The following is a 23,736-nucleotide window of genomic DNA, read 5'->3' on the forward strand; positions in this document are numbered from 1 at the left end:
ATATGCGATTGTTCCAAGATGGCGCTGACCTGTATTGCTAGCCTATTGTTCTGAGTATCGCATCCCCTTTTATCGCAAAGTGTGATTACCCAGTAAAGTTATTTTTAAATCTGGCATTACAGGTGCTTTCAAGAGATATTCATCTATAAATCTTAGAATGACAATATTACATTTTAAAAATGTTTTCGAATAGTAATTTAGTAAATTGTAGCGCTGTTTCATCGGATGCATTTGAGGGAAAATAGTTAGCCAACGTTATGCACCGATGTAAAATGCTGTTTTTATATATAAATATGAACTTTATCGAACAAAAGAATGCATGTATTGTGTAACATGATGTCCTAGGTGTGTCATCTGATGAAGATTGTCAAAGGTTAGTGCTGCATTTAGCTGTTTTTTGGTTATTTGTGATGCATGTGGTTGGTCGGAAAATGGCTATGTGGCTACTTTTACGATATACTCCTCTAACATAATCTAATGTTTTGCTTTTGCTGTAAAGCCTTTTTGAAATCGGACAACGTGGTTCGATTCAGGAGAGGTGTATCTATAAAACGATATAATTGAAAAAAAAAAATGAAAAAAAAAGATTATTACATTTTGTTATGCTAATGGCGATAGGATTTTTCGCTGGATGTCGAGGCCGCACAGGGGTTAATGCCCTTGAAGCTGGTGTTTGGAGGATATATTGGCACGGGTGTTGTAAGTCGCGGGCCGGCAAACCATGCCAATATATCCTCCAAACACTGGCTTCAAGGGCATTATCACTCTTAAAAACGGGTAACCAACATATTCAAATAATGATTGACATATTTTCATTAAAAACATTATTTTGATGAATTTATTCATACTATTTCATCCTTTCACAAGATATAGTGCCGACACAAATCTAGAGTTGCTACCCAAGCCGTCTGGTCGTTCGTTCTATCGGTTCGGTTGAAAGAGACGCGACCCATTCGTTCAGCCTTTTTGTTCTGTATCTATGGATGCAACCCAGTCGTTTTTTCTAAATGTTCCATTGCCATACTGGCTGGCAACGTACTCATCCCTTGATTTCTAGATATCCAACTCTGGCTAACTTACAATCACGTCAAACAGTGCAGCTAGAATAAGGAGACATTTAATCGGATACATCCATAACAATGAGCTAATGAGGCGCGATTTCGCCTGGCATAGAAAATGTACTCTCTCATCAGGAAACTGTTGTTCAGAGGAGCTAGCCAACAAGACAGCTAACAGAATCACTTCAAACTGCAGCTAGAAAGACTGTAAACGTTTCGTTTGACCTGTTTTCTATTGATAGTTCTTTCTATATATATCCATAAAAATTATGCTGATTCATGATTTCGATTGGCTGAGAAAAGTTGCCTGCCTGTCTCGTCCCAACTCCCGACATGTGCATTACTATGCGACAGCTGGAGATCGAATTTGAATATTGAAGTAATATTGTAAATGTCGGAGAGACAGACAGCAAGGTTTATACAAATCTCCGCTGTTGAAAACTAAATGTTAGTCTAAAATAAATATGAGATAATGTCTAGATGCTTTTTATTGTGGAGATCAAGTTTATAAATTGCCTGGCTGGGCTGATGAGACAGTGGATTGCACCGTCAGATGGAACAGAGTAAATAGGCATTTTAACGTCATAGATTTAGCCGGTGGTAACTTGTGGAATAGACGCTAGCTGGAATGCGGTTTTCCAATCAGCATTCAGGATTAGACCCACCTGTTGTATAATTTTGAATAAATCCTGTCAAATAAAGATTTTTGATTGTTCTTGCCAATGTTAGGACCTTAGGCTGAGTACAGGTGTGTTGATCCTTCTGCCTTTCTATTGTTCTAAGGAGGTCAGCGAGCCCAGGGCCTCTTTTGTTTTTACAGTGTGTGAATGCGGACACCCTCAGTTAGAGTAAAGATGAAAGATTTAAAAGACAATAATAGACAATATTACAGCTGTAATAATAACCAATAGGATCATTATTTGCGCTGAATGTTTGTTTTTCTAAAGATTGTTTTCTTGCATATAACTCAAAGCCTGGACTCCATATACAAGCACACACAGTATAAATACTTTAAAAAAAAACATGAAACAACATTAAACAAAATGTTACTCAAAAGAAAACTGACTTTGATCTTAATAGCACCTCTCCTTACTTTAATTAATTGAATTACTTTTAATTTAATTTAGTAATTGAAAGGTATACAAGCAAAAAACACATTTATGGTTGTCTTATTCTTTCTGATTATGTGGATTTTTATTAAATTGTGCTTTGTCAATCAACATAAACTGAGTGTACACAGCATTAAGAACATCTGCTCTTTCCATGACAGAGACTGACAAGGTGAATCCAGGTGAAAGCTATGATCCCTTATAGCTGTCCCCTGTTAAACCCACTTCAATCAGTGTAGATGAAGGTGAGGAGCTAGGTTAAAGAAGGATTTTTAAGCCTTAAGACATGGATTGTGAATGTGTGCCATTTAGAGGGTGAAAGTGCAAGACAAAATATTGAAGTGTCTTTGAACAGGGTATGGTGGTAGGTGCCAGGCGCACAGGTTTGTGTCAAGAACTGCATCGCTGCTTGATTTTTCACACTCAACATTTTACCAAAGGACATCCAGCCAACTTGACACAACTTTGGAAAGCATTGGAGTCAACATGGGCCAGCATTCCTGTCGAACGCTTTTGACACCTTGTCGAATCCATGCCCCGACAAATTGAGGCTGTTCTGAGGGTTAAAGGGAGGGTGCAACTCAATATTAGGAAGGTGTTCTTAATGTCTTGTATATGAGATGTAAAAGCTAACATCTGCGCATACAGAATGAATAACGATGACAGGAGCATAGTGCTGTACCACATAGCCACTACTCTTAACAGACATTGTTGTGCTGTGACTTGATATTTGGTCCAATTAACATGCGCTGGTGGCTACCTCGCTGTGGAGCGTGCAGTTTGTGCATGAGCTAAAATAGTATTTTGTTTTGTGATGTCAATGACGTCTCTAAACATGTATCCAGTGACACTAAGAATCACATGACGACATTGACCATTGATGAAAAGTGCTGCTACGGTCAAACCTGCCTGAAGCAGGGAATAACCCCAACATCAACACCACAGTCTCTCCAGCTCTCTGTTCAGATATGGTATCTTCATTTGATCACTTTGCTCCACAGAACATTTTTAAGAGTCCTAGTAGTAACATAATGTCCCTGAAAACCTGCAGTTTCTCTTTCTATCACTAGATCTCACACCTAAACTATAGCCTACTGTATCCTATCAAAACTATTTCCTGTTCGAAATTCTAACTTTATTTTCAGAATAATCAAATAATCCTCCTCCTGCTGCAGGATTATTTTACTCCTGCAACAAAACTGGTCAAATTAAGATCCAACATCTGTATATCATACCTCATTCTTAACAACACTTTAGCTCTTACAGGAGCACATAAAGGTTCAAGTTTAAATATGCATGTCACAGGTGTCACAATACACAATTTGTACAAAATGTAAAAATACATCTTGACACCAGCCTTGAGCTGTAAACACAGAGGGACGTGAGGTAGGAGAGTACAGAGAGCTGTTTGAAGCAGGAACATAGATACAGCAAGGCTGGGTAGCATACAGTAGGTCTGGGTGATGAGCGGTGGTCAATATCTTTGCAGATGATAGCAGGGTTGTCATTGGACAGGTTTCAAATCACAGGAAATTACCACTGTCTTTCTCTCACATTTCAATGTGAGACTCATTACCGGATGGACTGACTTTAAGCGAGCCAGAAATTGTGTAAAACCTGTGGAAGATACAATGGGAGAAAAGTTTCATAAGTTAGAAAAGTTTCATTGAAAACTATGCAATTTTTAAGGTATAGTGGCGATATGACGTAGATGCAGAAAGTAAACAGCATAGTGGGTCAATTTCCACAACAACTAAGAGCGTTGAAGCATGAGGCTCAACTTCTCCGCTGTTTTGGTGCCCTGACTACCACGCTGTGAAGCGAACCCGTTGCATATGAGCAGATATTATGTATGACTGTGTGAAAGCAAAGTCTTGCATCTCGCTCATCTTAATATCTGCGATGCTGCTCGTGGCAACGTCATTTAGCTGAGTCTACCTTTAACTCTAGATCTAGCAAGCTGTTTGAGAAAATGTTTAAACTATATCGTTTTAACTCTTTCAAGCCATTAAACAAGGTAAATGTTAAACTAGGTCTGTACAGTTTTAACTGTCCATCCAGGGGAATAGAAAGTAAAAGAGAAAGCCATGAAATGAATACTACTCCATACCTTGACTTTTTTAATTGTGTGCGCTTCTTCAGAACTTGAAAACAGGAGGATTTAGCGCAGGAATGTTTCAGGTTGATGACCTGGTAGATGATGGGATTGTACATGGCAGAGGACTTAGCAAGCAGAGTGGGGATCACAGAGACCGAGATAGGCACTGAGTCAGGCTCGCCAAACGCAGACACCACTGAGACCACTGCATACGGGATCCACGCTATCAAGAAACCAGCACAGATCAGCATCGCCACCTGGAGGACACAAGTAGAACCACATCACTGGTCAGTCTCACAATAGTTAAAGTATCTCTGAGGTGAGGTTCCGTGCACACACACCCACACACACACAAGAGCTCTGCTAACCGACCCGAGCCCGACGGGCCCTGACATTATACATCGGGTTAGGGCCGGGTAGGGCCTGTTTTTTCGTCAATAACTAGGGTACGGGCAGGCCTTGGGTATCCATAAATTGATCACTAACATTTTGAAGCTGCGCAATACAGTCATATCTAACTAAGATCATAACATTGTGTCAGAAGTGCTTTTTCAAATATAAGACAGGAGAGATTATTTCACGGAAAATAATAATGTTCCTTGAGTTTTGTCAGAGTTTAGAGTGACAAAGTTGCTAACAGCAAACTGCTCTCTCATGTCTCATAATTGAGCAGAGGAGCCCAAGTGGAGCCATTGCTATGGATACTCACAGTCAGATTCGTCATGAGCAGAGAGCATGCAGAGTGAGCAGCGCTCAGGGAGCGAGTGACAGACAGAAAGGCGCAGCTAATTGATTTACTAACGGAGGATGTTATTTCTGATTTCGGGTTTCGGGCAGGGCCTTCAATTTGGCAGAAGCAATCGGGCCTGGGTAGGGTAGAGCCTGAACGTTGCAGGCATAGGTAGGGCTCGGGCTTAAAATTCATGTCTGTTCAGGGCTCTGATACACACACACACACACACACACACACACACACACACACACACACACACACACACACACACACACACACACACACACCTTGGTCAGTTTCATCTCCAGATTATGGCTGTTCTTGTTCCTGGTGTCAAAGTGGGAGATTTCCTTGGCTGAGGACTTGACCTTGAAGATGATCATGACGTAGGAGAAAACGATGATGCCGGTGGGGAAGATAAGGCAGAAGAAGAGGATTGCAATGACGAAGCTCTGGCCCGCCACGGAGGCCTGGGCTAGCCACCAGTCCAGAGTGCAGGAAGTGCCAAAGGGCTCGGGAGCATAGCTGCCCCAGCCCACCAGGGGCATGGTGGCCCAGAAGCCTGCATACAGCCACACAAACACCATACTTAGGAAAGCATGTTGCCTCTTTAGCCACGTCCCTGTGGGTACAATTATGGGCAGAATGATTGATAATTAATTGGTTCATCATAATAATAAAGTGTCCAGATATCACAGATCATAATTTCAATTAACCTATTAATGAAAAAGTGCTAATTATTCATTCTTATAAAGGTCTTGTGTTACTGTAAACAGGGGTGTCAAACATACGCCCCGGGTCCAATCCGGACCCCGGGTGGTTTAAGTAAAACAAATACAACTTGTAAAGTTTTTTTTATACTTTAAAATGACTAAATCAAACTGTGTAGAAATGATAATGGACCTACAGTACATTCATAAAGTTTCTTGACTGTGTCTAGCTCGCTAATAATCACTGAATTGAAAGCTAGACAGTCAGGAAGTGTCTACAATTTAAAAAAAAAGATTAGATGATACACTGTACCGCCCAAACAGATCCACAGATGACACAATCTCTATTGCACTCCACACTGCCCTTTCCCACTATGTGAGAACGCTGTATATTGACTACAGCTCAGCGTTCAACACCATAGTGCCCTCCAAGCTAACAGTAAGCTAAGGACCCTGGGACTGAACACCTCCCTCTGCAACTGGATCCTGGACTTTCTGACGGGACGGCCCCTGGTCGCCACGCTGACCCTTAACATGGGAGCCCTTCAGGGGTGCATGCTTAGACGCCTTCATGTATTCCCTATTCACCCGCTACTGCGTTGTAGAGCACAACTCCAACACCATCATTAAATTAGCCTGATTTCCGACAACAATGAGACAGCCTATAGGGAGGAGGTCAGAGACCTGGCAGTGTGGTGCCAGGACAACAACCTCTCCCTCAATGTCAGCAAGACAAAGGAGCTGATTGTGGACTACAGGAAATGGAGAGCTGAGCACGCACCCATTCACATCGACAAGGCTGTAGTGGAGCGGGTCGAGAACTTTAAGTCACGAGATCCTGAGGCCTATTGTCGTACCATTCATCCCCCGCCATCACGTCATGTTTCAGCATGATAATGCTCGGTCCCATGTCGCAAGGATCTGTACACAATTCCTGGAAGTTGAAAATGTCCCAGCTCTTCCATGGCCTGCATACACACCAGACAAGTCAACCACTGAGCCTGTTTGGGATGCTCTGGATCGACGTGTACGACATCGTGTTCCAGTTTCCGCCAATAACCAGCAACTTTGCACAGCCATTGTAGAGGAGTGGGACAACATTCCACAGGCCACAATCAACTCTATGCAAAGGAGGTGTGTCTCGCTGCACGAGGCAAATAGTGGTCACACCAGATACTGACTTGTTTTCTGATCCACACCCCTAGCTTTTTTTTTTAAGGTATCTGTAACCAACAGATGCATATCTGTGTTCCCAGTCATGTGGAATCCATAGATTAGGGCCTAATGAATTTAGTTCAATTGACTGATTTCCTTATATGAACTGTAACTAAATTGTTGCATGTTGCATTTATATTTTTGTTCAGTGTAGTTAGGTAAATAGTTAATCAATAGCTATCCAGACTATCTGCACTGACCGCACACATTTCTTTACCCATCACATACACTGCTGCTACTGTTTAAGATCTGTCACTTTATTCCTAGCTTTTTTGTACTTATCTACCTCAATTACCTCATGCCCCTGCACATTGACTCAATACTGGTACCCCTTGTATATAACCAAGTTATCATTACTCATTGTGTATTCATTATTACTTATTCTATTATATGTTTTACTTTTCTATTATTTCTATATTTTCTTTCTCTCTGCATCATTGGGAAGGACCCGTAAGTAAGCATTTCACTGTTAGTAATTTATTTGTTAGAGGATATTCTTTGCTAATTCTTTGCTAGGCAAGGAAATGTAAGCGATTTTCAGTGCAGCCCTACGGACACCATTGAAGACCGAATGCAACCCGCGGGGCACATTTTTTTGTTGACACCCCTGCTGTAAACCAAACACAAACTGAGAACATAGACCACTGTACCGTATCTGAGATGGCAGATCTTGAGGTATCTGTCTAGGCTGACTACGGTCATGGTGATGAGGCTGCCAACACCGAAGAAGAAGCCAGCCCAGCCATAGAAACGACAGCCCTCCCAGCCAAACAGCCAGCGGTGGGAGAAACTGGACGCCACAAAGAAAGGCTTCCCTGTGACTTCAAGACCAAACACACACAGTTGTTAACCACCTCAAATGATCAGTGTGTGCTATAAAGACATGACAATATATAGTATACATGTACAGTAACATAGTAGGTCTTAGAATGCATGAGAATTCCAATGAAAAACCATCATCTTCATCCACTTCACATAACAGAAGTGCTGTTTCTTCAAAACCCACAATGATAACAGATGCAGTAAAGTTACAATCCTGAGGCATAGCATGTGACAGAAGAGGTTATCATAAATAGTGTTTCTATCGTGTGAGGAGAAAGTGGCATCCTCACCGGTCTGTCGCTAGAGGTTCAGAGAGCACAGTTATGACCCTGTCTCTATGTACATGTTGACGTACACACACTGCACTCTCCACCAACCCTCATAGTTAATAAAAGAGTCTTTCTCTCACTTTATGACTCCTACAGTACTACGGTAAAATGGCTCCGAAATATTCTGGCCCTAATTTTCATTTGGACCTCCAACATCTGAGTGATATTCCCAAGATGCAGGCAAAGGCTGGCAGACACAAATAGATCATGCTTGTTGTCTGCTGTGGACGTTGGCTCAAGTCCTAGAGAGCAATGCAGGCGTCTCATACAGAGAGACATAGTTGGCCCAGAGACCAAGAAATAAACAGATGAGTGAACAAGTGAGCATCCCGTGGTGGTATGAGACACAGAGAGAGCTGGCCAGAGATTGTTCTGAGACTGAGACATACTGTTGTGAATTGTGCTTCTGGCTGGGTCACAGGGACTCTTTTAGAAACTAGAATATTCTCAGATAAAGGGGATTTTTAAAACAAAATACCTTAACTAAGATCACTGCTTACAGTGGAATTAAATCTCTTGTACATCAAAGGCCTAGTCTATCGATATATTGTGATCAACATGCCAGGTAGAGTAATACTAGAGGTGAGTGTTTTTTTTTACGTGATGCCGTTCCTCTAATATCCAAACGATGGCGATAAAGGACTAATTCCAGATTAAGCCACAATTTAGCATATTTCAGGTTGAGTTACCAAACATGCCTAAAAAGTTATGACTTTAACTGTTCTGTCCAGAGACACACTGTACATGGACATACTGTATGAAGAGACTGCGGAATGGTTTACCTGATATGCCAAAGTCAAATATGGCTAAGTTGACTGTCATGAGCTCAGGTGGCCTTAGCTTTGTCTTGCGTTTGATGGTCATGTATATAACATAGCCATTTCCTATGGTTGACATGATCCCTGCAGAGAAAACAGAGGACAAGAGGAAGACATGACAAGTTGTAAAATGCAACATGACAGGGTGTACCTACAGGTTAGTCAATTTACATACTTAGGCCTATGGCATAATTGGTTTAATTATAATGCTATAATACTTAAAAGGGGCAATCTGCAGTTGCTATGTCCATTTTTTTACTTATAAATGAATGATATATGTACATATTGATTTTTGAAGAATATAACTTATAAATGCCTCATGATCTTAGTTTAACTGTCGTACCCCATTAGAACCCAAAATATAAGCTAGTTTATTTTACTTGCTAATGTCCAATCTCTGGATAATAAAATTGATGAGCTCAAGGCGAGAGTTGCTTTTCAGAGAGACATCAGGGATTGTAACATACTCTGCTTCACGGAAACATGGCTCTCTCGAGATATACTGTCTGACTCTGTAAAGCCAGTTGGGATCTCAGTACATCGCGCCGACAGGAACAAACATCTCTCCGGGAAGCAGAAGGGTGGAGGTATATGTTTTATGATTAACGACTTATGGTGTAACTGTGATAGCATACAGGAACTCAAGTCCTTCTGTTCACCTAACCTAGAATATTTCACAATAAAATGCAGACCGTACTATCTCCCAAGATAAGTTTTGTCAATAATAGCCAATCCCCCCCCCCCCCCCCCCCAAGCGGATACCACAGCGGTCCTCAAAGAATTTCACTGAACTTTATGCAAACTGAAAACCACATATCCTGAGGCTGCATTTATTGTTGCTGTGGATTTTAACAAAGCAAGGAAGAGGCTCCCGAAATTCTATCAACATATTGATTGTTGTACTCGCGCTGCTAAAACCCTTAAGCATTGCTATACTACCTTCCAGAATGCATATAAGGCCCTCCATTCGGCAAATCGGACCACAATGCCATCTTGCTCCTCCTCTCCTATAGGCAGAAACTCAAGCAGGAAGCACCCGTGGTGAGGTCTATTCAACACTGGTCTGACCAATCAGAATCCACGCTTCAAGATTGTTTAGATCACGCGGACTGGGATATGTTCAGAGTAGCTTCAGAAAATAATATCGACACATATACCGATATGGTGAATGAGTTTATCAGGAAGTGCATAGGAGATGTCGTACCCACTGTGACTATTAAAACCCACCACAACCAGAAACCGTGTATAGATGGGAGCATTGCGCAAAACTGAAAGTGCAAACCATTTAACCAGGGCAAGATGACTGGGAATATGGAAGAATACAAACAGTGTAGTTATTCCCTCCGCAAAGCAATCAAGCAGGCTAAATGTTGGTATAGGGACAAAGTTAAGTCCAAGTTCAACGGCTCAGACAAGAGACGTATGTGGCAGGGTCTACAGACAATCACGTACTATAAAAGGAAAACCAGCCACGTCGCGGACACCAACGTCTTGCTTCCGGACAGGCTGAACACCTTCTCTCACTTTGAGGATAATACAGTGCCACCAACGCGGTCCACTATCAAGGACTGTGGGCTCTCCCTCTCTGTGGCTAACGTGAGTAAGACAAGGCTGCCGACCCATATGTTAACCCTAGCTGCATCCTCAGAGCATGCGCAGACCAGCTGGCTGGTGTGTTCACAGATATATTCAATCTCTCCCTATACCAGTCTGTTGTCCCCACATGCTTCAAGATGGCCATCATTGTCCCTGTAGATAAGAAAGCAAAGGTAATTGAACTAAATGAATCGCCCCGTAGCACTCAACTCTGTCATCGTGAAGTGCTTTGAGAGACTAGTCAAGGATCACATCACCTCCACCTTACCTGCCACCCTAGACCCACTTCAATTTGCTTACCGCCCCAATAGATCCACAGACGATGAAAAAGCCACCACAATGCCCTGTACCATCTGGACAAGAGGCATACCTATGTAAGAATGCTGTTCATTGACTATAGCTCAGCATTCAACACCATAGTACCCTCCAAGCTCATCATCAAGCTCGAGGCCCTGGGTCTGAACCCCGCCCTGTGCAACTGGGTCCTGGACTTCCTGATGGGTCGCCCCCAGGTGGTGAAGGTAGGAAACCCCACAAGGGTGAGTGCTCAGCCCCCTCCTGTACTCTCTGTTCACCCATGACCGCGTGGGCAAGCATGCCTCCAACTCAATCATCAACTTTGCAGAAGACACAACAGTAGTAGGCTTGATTACCAACAACGATGAGACAGCCTACAGGGAGGAGGAGAGGGCTCTGGGAGTGTGGTGCCAGGAAAATAACGTCTCACTCAACGTCAACAAAACTAAGGAGATGATCGTGGACTTCAGGAAAGAGCAGAGGGAGCACACCCCTATGCACATCAATGGGACCGCAGTGGAGAAGGTAAAAAGCTTCAAGTTCCTCGGCGTACACACCACTGACAATCTGAAATGGTCCACCCACACAGACAGTGTGATGAAGAAGGCGCAACAGATGGATTACCAGGACGTGTACTCTGAGTATGCGTTGACCAGCTGGCAAATGTCTTCACTGACATTTTCATCCTCTCCCTGTCTGAGTCTGTAATACCAACATGTTTCAAGCAGACCACCATAGTCCCTGTGCCCAAGTACAGGAAGGTAACCTGCCTAAATGACTACCGACCTGTAGCACCCACGTCTGTAGCCATGAAGTCCTTTGAAAGGCTGGTCATGGCCCATATCAACACCATTATCCCAGAAACCCTAGACCCACCCCAATTTGCATACCGCCCCAACAGGTCCACAGATGATGCAATCTCTATTGCACTCCACACTGCCCTTTCCCACCTGGACAAAAGGAACACCTGTGTGAGAATGCTATTCATTGATTACAGCTCAGCGTTCAACAGCATAGTGCCCTCAAAGCTCATCACTAAGCTAAGGACCCTGGGACTAAACACCTCCTTCTGCAACTGGATCCTGGACTTACTGACGGGCCGCCCCCAGGTGGTAAGGGTAGGTAACAACACATTCTCGGTCCCCTTCTGTACTCCCTGTTCACTTATGACTGCATGGCCAGGCATGACTCCAACACCATCATTACGTTTGCTGATGACACAACAGTGGTAGGCCTGATCACAGACACATTACCTCAATTACCTTAACTAACTGGTGCCCCTGCACATTGACTCTGTACCGTTACCCCCTGTAAAAAGCATCGCTATTGTTATTTTACTGCTGCTCTTTAATTATTTGTTACATTTATTTTTTATTTTTACTTTACACTTATTTTTCTTAAAACAGAATCGTTGGTTAAGGGCTTGTAAGTAAGCATTTCACTTTAAGGTCTACACCTGTTGTATTCGGTGCATGTGACAAATAAAAATTGATTTGATTTGATCTGCTTGCTTGGCAGAGTGTCACTCTTCCATAGAAACGCTGTGCATTTATTGGCTGCAATGACTGCCAATTAATGAATCTGGTTTTGCTAACAATATATACTGGTAGAACAGTCATCTCCAAGAATAATATGGGAAGGATCTAGTGGTACAGTCATATTAGTGACCTGTGATAAGATCTGAATAATTCTTCCCAATTATTGCCTAGCTCAGGGCAGGACAAAAACATATGCAAAGTGTGCCTTTTGGCAACCTCCAAGCAGGCTGTCATGTGCCTTTTACTGAGGAGTGGCTTCCATCTGGTCACTCTACCATAAAGTCCTGGTTGGTGGAGTGCTGCAGAGATGGTTGTCCTTCTGGAAAGTTCTCCCATCTCCATAGAGGAACTCTGGAGCTCTGTCAGAGTGACCATTGGGTTCTTGGTCACCTCCCTGACCAAGGCCCTTCTCCCCCGATTGCTCAGTTTGGTAAGGCGGCCAGCTCTAAAAAGAGTCTTGGTGGTTCTAAACGTCTTCCATTTAAGAATGATGGAGGCCACTGTGTTCTTGGGAACCTTCAATGCTGCAGATATTTTTTGGTACCCTTCCCCAGATCTGTGCCTCGACACAATCCTGTCTTGGAGCTCTAAGGACAATTCCTTCGACCTCATGGCTTGGTTTTTGCTTTGACATGCACTGTCAACTGTGGGACCTTATATAGACAGGTGTGTGCCTTTCCAAATCATGTCCAATCAATTGAATTTACCACAAGTGGAGTCCAATGAAGTTGTAGAAACATCTCAAGCATATCAATGGAAACAGGATGCACCGGAGCTCAATTTTGAGTCTCATAGCAAAGGGTCTGAATACTTATGTAAATGCTGTTATGTACCTGTAGCACTAACAACTGTTTATTTTATTGTATAAAATAGATCACACGGATTGTAAACCATTATCTACTATTGTGTGTACACGTCCATTGAAACACCCATGAATAGAAGACAAAGAGACACTTCATGTTTAGGTAGACAGACATTATCCTCTGCTCTATTCTATGATATGTGATATGAGCATATACGCTGTAGAGCAGGGTTTCCCAAACTCTGTCCTGGAGCCTCCCCTGGCTGCATGTTTTGTTTTTGCCCTAGCACTACACAGCTGATTCAAATAATCAAAGCTTGATGATGAGCTGGTTATTAGGGCAAAAACCACGTGCGCCTGGGGGGGGCCCAGGACCGAGTTTGGGAAACCCTGCTATAAAGTGAAGGCTCTCTAGTGCTCATTCTCTGGTGACATTTTCCATTCACTCTGGACTGCATCAGCTGAATGACCCTGGTTTTGCACACAAAGAAAGTTATTGAGAGAAATTTAGGAGGGGAAAAATGAATTATCTATTGCATTCCAATTCTATCATATGATAAACAGATTAGAGAAAAACTAAACAAATGGGTTATACAGTTTATTTTTCAGTTATCGAGGGCACAGGATATGGACAGAACATCAGGGCGTAACCACATTTGATCTTTTTAATGATTAACTCCATGTCTAGCTTAAGGGTTAAATGGAAAATGTTAGAATGGCTGCACACATTTGTTTATGCCATGCAATATCAATGTGACCAAGAGTTATTTGACTTTGGTGATTAATTTATACCTAAGCAGAAAAGTAAAGAAAACATGCAAGAGAACAGTACACTGTCCTTCTCTCAGCACATATCAAAGCTGCAGGCTAAAGTTATATCTAGACTTGGTTTCCTCTATCATAATCACTCCTCTTTCACCCCAGCTTTCACCCCAGCAATTAACCCTGATTCAGATGACTATCCTACCCATGCTAGATTACGGAGATGTAATTTATAGATCGGCAGGTAAGGGTGCTCTCGAGCGGCTAGATGTTCTTTACCATTCGGCCATCAGATTTGCCACCAATGCTCCTTATAGGTCACATCACTGCACTCTATACCCCTCTGTAAACTGGTCATCTCTGTATACCCGTTGCAAGACCCACTGGTTGACGCATATTTATAAAACCCTCTTAGGCCTCACTCCCCCCTATCTGAGATATCTACTGCAGCCCTCTTCCTCCACATACAACACCTGTTCTGCTAGTCACATTCTGTTCAAGGTCCCCAAAGCACACACATCCCTGGGTCACTCCTCTTTTCAGTTCGCTGCAGTTAGCGACTGAAACCAGCTACAACAAACACTCAAACTGGACAGTTTTATCTCAACCTCTTCATTCAAAGACTCAATCATGGACACTCTTACTGACAGTTGTGGCTACTTTGCGTGATGTATTGTTGTCTCTACCTTCTTGCCCTTTGTGCTGTTGTCTGTGCTCAATAATGTTTGTACCATGTTTTGTGCTGCTACCATGTTGTGTTGCTACCATGTTGTTGTCATGTTGTGTTGCTACCATGGTGTGTTGTCATGTGTTGCTGCCTTGCTATGTTGTTGTCTTAGGTCTCTCTTTATGTAGTGTTGTGTTGTCTCTCTTGTCGAGGTTGGTGTTTTGTCCTATATTTATATATTTTGGTTTTGTAATCCCAGCCCCTGTCCCTGCAGGAGGCCTTTTGCCTTTTGGTAGCCAGTCATTGTAAATAAGAATTTGTTCTTAACTGACTTGCCCAGTTAAATAAAGGATCAATGTAAAAAAAAAAGTACCATGTTTTGTGCTGCTACCATGTTATGTTGCTACTATGTTGTTGTCATGTTGTGTTGCTACCATGGCGTGTTGTCATGTGTTGCTGCCTTGCTATGTTGTTGTCTTAGGTCTCTCTTTATGTAGTGTTGTGTTGTCTCTCTTGTCGTGATGTGTGTTTTGTCCTATAAGGCCTTTTGCCTTTTGGTACGCCGTCATTGTAAATAAGAATTTGTTCTTAACTGACTTGCCCAGTTAAATAAAGGTTAAATGTAAAAAAAAAAGTACCATGTTTTGTGCTGCTACCATGTTATGTTGCTACTAAAAAAATGAAGAACCAATACAACTTCCCACAATACCATTTGGAGAACCTTTAGCAAACAAAGGAATGGTCTGAATGTCCTGAACCTGTTTGGTGGGACTGTGAGGTCACCAAGAAATTCCAAGCAGACCTGAAGTTGTATGTAATTTATATCCTGAATGTCCTTGTACACAGCAACTCATCACTTTAATGTCAAAGCATCTCCTGTCTCTCTGTTAGACACTTTAGGGTGAATTGGATGTCCCTGTTCACTGCTGCCTACCTCTCTTTTCCCATCACCACCTTCCTGACTCTGCTCAGTACACCTAAGTACACACATCTGTGGAGGTTAGCAAGGGGCCTCAATGTGGAAGTTAGCTCTGCCTGTTGTTTATTGTGTGCCAGTTTCGGGTCAGAGACCTTAGGGGGCCTACCATCCTACCTTACATCCATGCCATGGTGAATAGGGGGCCTATCATCCTACCTTAGTAATACATTCTTATTGATTCAGGTGTTTGTCATGTTCCTATGGACTTTGTTTGTATCGTCTTACAGTAAACTAAACCAACATGGAGCATTACCATATCAACAGAAACACACATTTGGGATCTCAATGGGGGAATTAAAACAGAGTTTGAAGTTGAGCAAACAACAGATTCCAGCTGTCGTGTCTTTGGCTATGCCGGAGTGATATGACATGCTATTCTATAAAATTCTTTCTCTGTAATTAATATTACCTGATTAAGCTAATCAGATAAATGTAATTAACTAGAAAGTCGGGGCACCACGAAAGAGTGTTTATCGAGCTGTTATCTTCCGAATAAACTCTTAAAGACCTAGTAATATTTTACATCAATAGCAGTCAATATTAATCATCACCTTATTTCAGTCTCATTTGAAAGTTGTAAATTCTTGGTTATCTTCACGAACCCTGGCTAACAAGTTGAATCAGCAATACAAAATTGGGTTTAATTATTTATTTACTAAATACCTAACTAATCACACAGAATTACATATACACAGAATGCAAATTATGTCATACAGAAAACGTCCCTGGGGGACAGAACCTGTATGACGGCTGGTTACACAAAGAGAGGTGGTTGGGCTTGAATGAAAGAGCGGGAAGACTGAGGAACAAAGGGATAAGCTAAGCTTTCGTAAATACAGTATCTTATGCATTCTAAATTACCGCCCATTTGGAAAAGGAAATTGCAATAAATATTTACTCTGAGCTGCGCTTCGGTAGGTTGGCCGTAGATGCTGGCCGTGTTGGCCAACAGAGATCTTCCTGTCCTCAGAAGAATGTCTCTGGTGGTAAATTGGATACGTTGTAGTATCTTCGTTGTGTGTTAGTCTGGATATGTCGTCCGTCCTTTCCTAGCCCACGTTTACAGCTTCTGTTGCTAACTCAACGGCTAGGAGGTCTCACTTCTTTAGTGAATAAGAGTTCAAAGTTCATACCATTCACAACCAAAGCTCACGCTGAGGTTGGCTTAGTTCTGTAGTTGACATGTTAGTCCTTTTTAACATATGGACCGTCGTCCTATCGTCCTCGGAACCGGAGGTTACATTTTCGTCAAGGGCTTATATAGTGGAGGGAGAGAAGGGTGTACTTCATAGTTTATAACACGTCTCTTCACAGGGGCGGGCCACTGATTGAGCAGGGCTCTAACCTTATGAAAACCCAATTCTCTCATTTGGAAGCTAAAATTACATTTAATCTTTTCACAAATAGTTTCATTTAAATTGCATTTAAATTGAGCAACAATTCCATGTGAATCTGATAACCATAATGTGTAGACTTTCCCAGATACAGTTTATGTCGTCCTGTCATCAGTCATAATGTCTCAGATGACAACCGAACAGACATCATATTCATTAAGTACCAACGCATATTTTCAACTGGTTCTATTACCGAAATTTGGTTCCTTCCCCACCACTTGTTTGATGTTCCCAGACTCTCTATGTTTAACCTGTCTGGGCTAGGGGGCAGTATTTTCACGGCCGGATAAAAAACGTACCCGATTTAAACTGGTTACTACTTTTGCCCAGAAATGAGAATATGCATATAATTAGTATATTTGGATAGAAAAAACTCTAACTCATATGGCAGCCAAAAACCTGAGAAGATTACAAGCAGGAAGTGGCCTGTCTGACAATTTGTGGTCCTTCTGTTGCATCTCTATCGAAATTACAGTATCTCTGCTGTTACGTGACACTTTCTAAGGCTTCCATTGGCTCTCTAAAGCCGCCAGAAAGTGGATTGGGGCGTCTGCTGTCTCTGGGCAAAGTATAGGAGCTCTGTTTGTTAGTGGACTGCCTGGTGGCTCAGAGACAGGAGATGCGCGTTCACGAGTCTTGGCCATTTTTTTCTTCACCTGTTTGAATGAATACAAGGTTGTCCGGTTGGAATATTATCGCTATTTTACGAGGAAAATCGCATAAAAATTGATTTTAAACAGCGTTTGACATGCTTCTAAGTACGGTAAAGGAACATTTTGAATTTTTTTGTCACGAAATGCGCCCGCGTGTTACCCTTTGGATAGTGACCTGAACGCACGAACAAAATGGAGGTATTTGGATAATAACTATGGATTATTTGGAACCAAAACAACATTTGTTGTTGAAGTAGAAGTCCTGGGAGTGCATTCTGACGAAGAACAGCAAAGGTAATCCAATTTTTCTAATAGTAATTCTGAGTTTACTGAGCCTCGACATTGGCGGGTGTCTGAATAGCTAGCCTTGATGGCCGAGCTATGTACTCAGAATATTACAAAATGTGCTTTTGCCGAAAAGCTATTTTAAAATCTGACACCGCGATTGCATAAAGGAGTTCTGTATCTATAATTCTTTAAATAATTGTTATGTATTTTGTAAACGTTTATCATGAGTAATTTAGTAAATTCACCGGAAGTTTTCGGTGGGTATGCTAGTTCTGAACATCACATGCTAATGTAAAAAGCTGGTTTTTGATATAAATATGAACTTGATTGAACAAAACATGCATGTATTGTATAACATAATGTCCTAGGGTTGTCATCTGATGAAGATCATCAAAGGTGAGTGCTGCATTTAGCTGTCTTCTGGGTTTTGGTGACATTATATGCTGGCTTGAAAAATGGGTGTCTGATTATTTCTGGCTTGGTACTCTGCTGACATAATCTAATGTTTTGCTTTCGTTGTAAAGCCTTTTTGAAATCGGACAGTGTGGTTAGATTAACGAGAGTCTTGTCTTTAAATAGCTGTAAAATAGTCATATGTTTGAGAAATTGAAGTAATAGGATTTTTAACGTTTTGAAAATCGCGCCACAGGCTGCCAGTGGCTGTTACGTAGGTGGGACGCAAGCGTCCCACCTACGTAACAGCCAAGCGTCCCACCTAGCCCATAGAGGATAACATAATGTCCGAGGAGTGTCATCTGATGAAGATCATCAAAGGTTAGTGCTGCATTTAGCTGTGGTTTGTGTTTTTGTGACATATATGCTTGCTTTGAAAATGGCTGTGTGATTATTTTTGGCTGGGTACTCTCCTGATATAATCTAATGTTTTGCTTTTGCTGTAAAGCCTTTTTGAAATCGGACAATGTGGTTGGATTAACGAGAGTCTTATCTTTCAAATGGTGTAAAATAGTCATACGTTTGAGAAATTGAAGTTATAGCATTTTTAAGGTTTTGTATTTCGCGCCACGGTATACCACTGGCTGTTGAATAGAGTGGGACGCTGACGTCCCACCTAGCGCAGACAGGTTAACAAAGGCTATTCAAGAGCCCTTCAGTAGAGTCAGAGAGAGAGGGAAGGGAGAAAGGTATTTTATGGGGGGGGTCATAAACCTTACCCACAGGCCAACTTCATGACACATCTAAACCGAACCCGTGAAAGCATGTTTATAAACTCAGCAAAAAAAGAAACGTCCCTTTTTCAGGGCACTGTTTTTCAAAGATAATTCGTAAAAATCCAAATACCTTCACAGATCTTCATTGTAAAGGGTTTAAACCCTGTTTCCCATGCTTGTTCAATGAACCATAAGCAATCAATGAACATGCACCTGTGGAACGGTCGATAAGACACTAACATTTACATTTTACATTTAAGTCATTTAGCAGACGCTCTTATCCAGAGCGACTTACAAATTGGTGCATTCACCTTATAATATCCAGTGGAACAACCACTTTACAATAGTGCATCTAAATCTTTTAAGGGGGGGGTTAGAAGGATTACTTTATCCTATCCCAGGTATTCCTTGAAGAGGTGGGGTTTCAGGTGTCTCCGGAAGGTGGTGATTGACTCCGCTGTCCTGGCGTCGTGAGGGAGCTTGTTCCACCATTGGGGTGCCAGAACAGCGAACAGTTTTGACTGGGCTGAGCGGGAACTGTGCTTCCTCAGAGGTAGGGAGGCGAGCAGGCCAGAGGTGGATGAACGGAGTGCCCTTGTTTGGGTGTAGGGCCTGATCAGAGCCTGAAGGTACGGAGGTGCCGTTCCCCTCACAGCTCCGTAGGCAAGCACCATGGTCTTGTAGCGGATGCGAGCTTCGACTGGAAGCCAGTGGAGAGAGCGGAGGAGCGGGGTGACGTGAGAGAACTTGGGAAGGTTGAACACCAGACGGGCTGCGGCGTTCTGGATGAGTTGTAGGGGTTTAATGGCACAGGCAGGGAGCCCAGCCAACAGCGAGTTGCAATAATCCAGACGGGAGATGACAAGTGCCTGGATTAGGACCTGCGCCGCTTCCTGTGTGAGGCAGGGTCGTACTCTGCGAATGTTGTAGAGCATGAACCTACAGGATCGGGTCACCGCCTTGATGTTGGTGGAGAACGACAGGGTGTTGTCCAGGGTCACGCCAAGGCTCTTAGCACTCTGGGAGGAGGACACAAGGGAGTTGTCAACCGTGATGGCGAGATCATGGAACGGGCAGTCCTTCCCCGGGAGGAAGAGCAGCTCCGTCTTGCCGAGGTTCAGCTTGAGGTGGTGATCCGTCATCCACACTGATATGTCTGCCAGACATGCAGAGATGCGATTCGCCACCTGGTTGTCAGAAGGGGGAAAGGAGAAGATTAATTGTGTGTCATCTGCATAGCAATGATATGAGAGACCATGTGAGGATATGACAGAGCCAAGTGACTTGGTGTATAGCGAGAATAGGAGTGGGCCAAGAACAGAGCCCTGGGGACACCAGTGGTGAGAGCACGTGGTGCGGAGACAGATTCTCGCCACGCCACCTGGTAGGAGCGACCTGTCAGGTAGGACGCAATCCAAGCGTGGGCGGCGCCGGGGATGCCCAGCTCGGAGAGGGTGGAGAGGAGGATCTGATGGTTCACGGTATCAAAGGCAGCAGATAGGTCTAGAAGGATGAGAGCAGAGGAGAGAGAGTTAGCTTTAGCAGTGCGGAGAGCCTCCGTGACACAGAGAAGAGCAGTCTCAGTTGAATGTCCAGTCTTGAAACCTGACTGATTAGGATCAAGAAGGTCATTCTGAGAGAGATAGCAAGAGAGCTGGCCAAGGACGGCGCGTTCAAGAGTTTTGGAGAGAAAGGAAAGAAGGGATACTGGTCTGTAGTTGTTGACATCGGAGGGATCGAGTGTAGGTTTTTTCAGAAGGGGTGCAACTCTCGCTCTCTTGAAGACGGAAGGGACGTAGCCAGCGGTCAAGGATGAGTTGATGAGCGAGGTGAGGTAGGGGAGAAGGTCTCCGGAAATGGTCTGGAGAAGAGAGGAGGGGATAGGGTCAAGTGGGCAGGTTGTTGGGCGGCCGGCCGTCACAAGACGCGAGATTTCATCTGGAGAGAGAGGGGAGAAAGAGGTCAAAGCACAGGGTAGGGCAGTGTGAGCAGGACCAGCAGTGTCGTTTGACTTAGCAAACGAGGATCGGATGTCGTCAACCTTCTTTTCAAAATGGTTGACGAAGTCATCCGCAGAGAGGGAGGAGGGGGGGGGAGGGGGAGGAGGATTCAGGAGGGAGGAGAAGGTAGCAAAGAGCTTCCTAGGGTTAGAGGCAGATGCTTGGAGTTTAGAGTGGTAGAAAGTGGCTTTAGCAGCAGAGACAGAAGAGGAAAATGTAGAGAGGAGGGAGTGAAAGGATGCCAGGTCCGCAGGGAGGCGAGTTTTCCTCCATTTCCGCTCGGCTGCCCGGAGCCCTGTTCTGTGAGCTCGCAGTGAGTCGTCGAGCCACGGAGCAGGAGGGGAGGACCGAGCCGGCCTGGAGGATAGGGGACAGAGGAAATCAAAGGATGCAGAGAGGGAGGAGAGGAGGGTTGAGGAGGCAGAATCAGGAGATAGGTTGGAGAAGGTTTGAGCAGAGGGAAGAGATGATAGGATGGAAGAGGAGAGAGTAGCGGGAGAGAGAGAGCGAATGTTGGGACGGCGCAATACCATCCGAGTAGGGGCAGAGTGAGAAGTGTTGGATGAGAGCGAGAGGGAAAAGGATACAAGGTAGTGGTCGGAGATTTGGAGGGGAGTTGCAATGAGATTAGTGGAAGAACAGCATATAGTAAAGATGAGGTCAAGCGTATTGCCTGCCTTGTGAGTAGGGGGGGAAGGTGAGAGGGTGAGGTCGAAAGAGGAGAGGAGTGGAAAGAAGGAGGCAGAGAGGAATGAGTCGAAGGTAGACGTGGGGAGGTTAAAGTCACCCAGAACTGTGAGAGGTGAGCCATCCTCAGGAAAGGAACTTATCAAGGCGTCAAGCTCATTGATGAACTCTCCAAGGGAACCTGGAGGGCGATAAATGATAAGGATGTTAAGCTTGAAAGGGCTGGTAACTGTGACAGCATGGAATTCAAATGAGGAGATAGACAGATGGGTCAGGGGAGAAAGAGAGAATGTCCACTTGGGAGAGATGAGGATTCCAGTGCCACCACCCCGCTGGCTCGATGCTCTAGGGGTATGCGAGAACACGTAGTCAGACGAGGAGAGAGCAGTAGGAGTAGCAGTGTTATCTGTGGTAATCCATGTTTCCGTCAGCGCCAGGAAGTCTAGGGACTGGAGGGTAGCATAGGCTGAGATGAACTCAGCCTTGTTGGCCGCAGACCGGCAGTTCCAGAGGCTGCCGGAGACCTGGAACTCCACGTGGGTCGTGCGCGCTGGGACCACCAGGTTAGAGTGGCAGCGGCCACGCGGTGTGGAGCGTTTGTATGGCCTGTGCAGAGGAGAGAGAACAGGGATAGACAGACACATAGTAGACAAGCTACAGAAGAGGCTACGCTAATGCAAAGGAGATTGGAATGACAAGTGGACTACACGTCTCGAATGTTCAGGAAGTTAAGCTTACGTTGCAAAAATCTTATTGACTAAAATGATACAGTACTGCTGGCTGGTGGAGTAGGCTAGCTAGCAGTGGCTGCGTTGTTGACTTTGAACGTAGGCAATTAAGGTCACAGTTATGAAAACTTAGGACACTAAAGAAGCCTTTCTACTGACTCTGAAAAACACCAAAAGAAAGATGCCCAGGGTCCCTGCTCATCTGCGTGAATGTGCCTTAGGAATGCTGCAAAGAGGAATGAGGACTGCAGATGTAGCCAGGGCAATAAATTGCAATGTCCGTACTGTGAGATGCCTAAGACAGCGCTAAAGGGAGACAGGACGGACAGCTGATCGTCCTCGCTGTGGCAGGCCACGTGTAACAACAACTGCACAGGATCGGTACATCCAAACATCACACCTGTGGGACAGGTACAGGATGGCAACAACAACTGCCCGAGTTACACCAGGATCACACAATCCCTCCATCAGTGCCCAGACTGTCTGCAATAGGCTGAGAGAGGCTGGACTGAGGGCTTCTAGGCCTGTCCTCACCAGACATCACCGGCAACAACGTCACCTATGGGCACAAACGCACTGTCGCTGGACCAGACAGGACTGGCAAAAAGTGCTCTTCACTGACGAGTCGCGGTTTTGTCTCACTAGGGGTGATGGTCGGATTCAAGTTTATCGTCGAAGGAATGAGCATTACACCGAGGTCTGTACTCCGGAGCAGGATCAATTTGGAGGTGGAGGGTCTGTCATGGTCTGGGGCGGTGTGTCACAGCATCATTGGACTGAGCTTGTTGTCATTGCAGGCAATCTCAACGCTGTGCGTTACAGGGAAGACATCCTCCTCCCTCATGTGGTACCCTTCCTGCAGGCTCCTCCCTCCAGCATGACAATGCCACCAGCCATACTGCTCGTTCTGTGAGTGATATCCTGCTAGACAGGAAAGTCAGTGTTCTGCCATGGCCAGCGAAGAGCCCGGATCTCAATCCCATTGAGCACGTCTGGGACCTGTTGGATCGGAGGGTGAGGGCTAGGGCAATTCCCCCCAGAACTGTCCAGGAACTTGCAGGTGCCTTGGTGGAAGAGTGGGGTAACATCTCAAAGCAAGAACTGGCAAATCTGGTGCAGTCCATGAGGAGGAGATGCACTGCAGTACTTAAAACAGCTGGTGGCCACACCAGATACTGACTGTTACTTTTGATTTTAACCCCTCTTTGTTCAGGGACAGATTATTCCATTTCTGTTAGTCACATGTCTGTGGAACTTGTTCAGTTTATGTCTCAGTTGTTGAAT

At 44.0% G+C, this 23,736-nt stretch overlaps 1 protein-coding gene across 1 annotated transcript in view; it reads right to left on the reverse strand.

The window, feature by feature from the left end:
* Positions 1-346: 346 nt before the first annotated feature.
* The window catches only part of LOC106607919 (opsin-5-like), a 43,217-nt gene continuing 19,827 nt past the window's right edge, over positions 347-23,736 (reverse strand). Inside the window, exons 2-6 of the mRNA XM_082976927.1 lie at positions 8,857-8,976; positions 7,574-7,744; positions 5,286-5,620; positions 4,278-4,522; positions 347-3,784 (exon numbers count right to left, since the gene is read on the reverse strand). Coding sequence (XP_082833053.1) covers positions 3,718-3,784; positions 4,278-4,522; positions 5,286-5,620; positions 7,574-7,744; positions 8,857-8,976 — 938 coding nt within the window. The 3' untranslated portion in view covers positions 347-3,717. The remainder of the gene's footprint in view (positions 3,785-4,277; positions 4,523-5,285; positions 5,621-7,573; positions 7,745-8,856; positions 8,977-23,736) is intronic.

Source organism: Salmo salar, chromosome 06 (genome assembly GCF_965601325.2).
Source record: "Salmo salar chromosome 06, fSalSal1, whole genome shotgun sequence".
Lineage (NCBI taxonomy): Eukaryota > Metazoa > Chordata > Actinopteri > Salmoniformes > Salmonidae > Salmo > Salmo salar.